General features: G+C 49.8%; 1 protein-coding gene across 1 annotated transcript in view; it reads left to right on the top strand.

Annotated features, from left to right (window-relative positions):
* The window catches only part of LOC103356706 (voltage-dependent T-type calcium channel subunit alpha-1I-like), a gene marked incomplete at its 3' end in the record, with an annotated part of 216,005 nt that overhangs the window by 133,691 nt on the left and 81,283 nt on the right, over positions 1-1,031 (top strand). Inside the window, exon 8 of the mRNA XM_008280954.1 lies at positions 539-884. Coding sequence (XP_008279176.1) covers positions 539-884 — 346 coding nt within the window. The remainder of the gene's footprint in view (positions 1-538; positions 885-1,031) is intronic.

Raw genomic sequence — 1,031 nt, 5'->3', positions numbered from 1 at the left:
AGCAGATCACTGCTGCTTGTTTCACACTGATAAGATTTGCTGGTTGCAGCAGCAAAGTGGTGCCAAACCTTCAGGGGAAAAGGTGCGAGTTACAGTTCAGCAGCTTCAGGGTGTCACTGAAAATGCATGAACTTTGTTTGCAGACATATTGTGTAACGCTTTATCTGTGGAACCGTCAAGCCAAGTGGGCTGACGGGCTGGAGGTAGCAACAGATTAAAAGCTTCAGGCTGTCCTGCTCAGAGTTTTTAATTCAGTCTTATTCACAGGCTGAAGCCGACCACTACCAGATCAGATTAGGGGTCTGGGGGTATTTTACAGGAAGTTGCAGATCGTTGCAGATACGTGAATGTGACCAATGATCGTTTTAGTGGCTGATGTTATGAAGCGATCGCTGATAAACCTTTTGAACTGATTACAGATAAACTATTTAGATGTCAAACAATCTAATCCTGGATTCTCAGCAGTGGCCAGCATATGAAACAGCAGCAGTTATCTGTAAACACACTGACTGTATGCTGTATTCTATCATCTTCCCAGGTCGGTTCCTTCTTCATGATCAACCTGTGCCTCGTGGTCATCGCCACCCAGTTCTCAGAGACCAAGCAGAGGGAGCATCAGCTGATGCAGGAGCAGCGAGCTCAGTGTTCGTCCTCGTCCACCCTGGCCAGCGAACCGGGAGACTGCTACGAAGAGCTCTTCCAGCTCGTCTGCCACGTCTTCCGCAAAGCCAGGAGACAAACTGTCGCCCTTTTCAACACCCTGCGAGGGAAACCTCGTGGCTTTCGTGGCGTCGGAAGAGGCCGAGGTGGAGGGGAAGGGAGGGAGAGGAAGGCCAACGGACGTGGAGGACGGGAAAGAAGAAGAAGAGAGGTGTCGAGGCACGGTACGTTGCTGGAAACGTTTACGTAGTATTTGGCTGCATTGTTTATCCGCTAAAGCAGGGGTCTCGAACTCCGGTCCTCGAGGGCCGCAATCCTGCAAGTTTTAGATGTTTCCTTCTTCCAACACACCTGATTCAAATGATCAGGAT

Source organism: Stegastes partitus, unplaced genomic scaffold, assembly GCF_000690725.1.
Source record: "Stegastes partitus isolate 25-593 unplaced genomic scaffold, Stegastes_partitus-1.0.2 Scaffold215, whole genome shotgun sequence".
In the NCBI taxonomy this organism is placed as follows: Eukaryota; Metazoa; Chordata; class Actinopteri; family Pomacentridae; genus Stegastes; species Stegastes partitus.
Note: the sequence above shows the minus strand (reverse complement) of the source record. Positions and strands in the feature narration are given on the sequence as shown.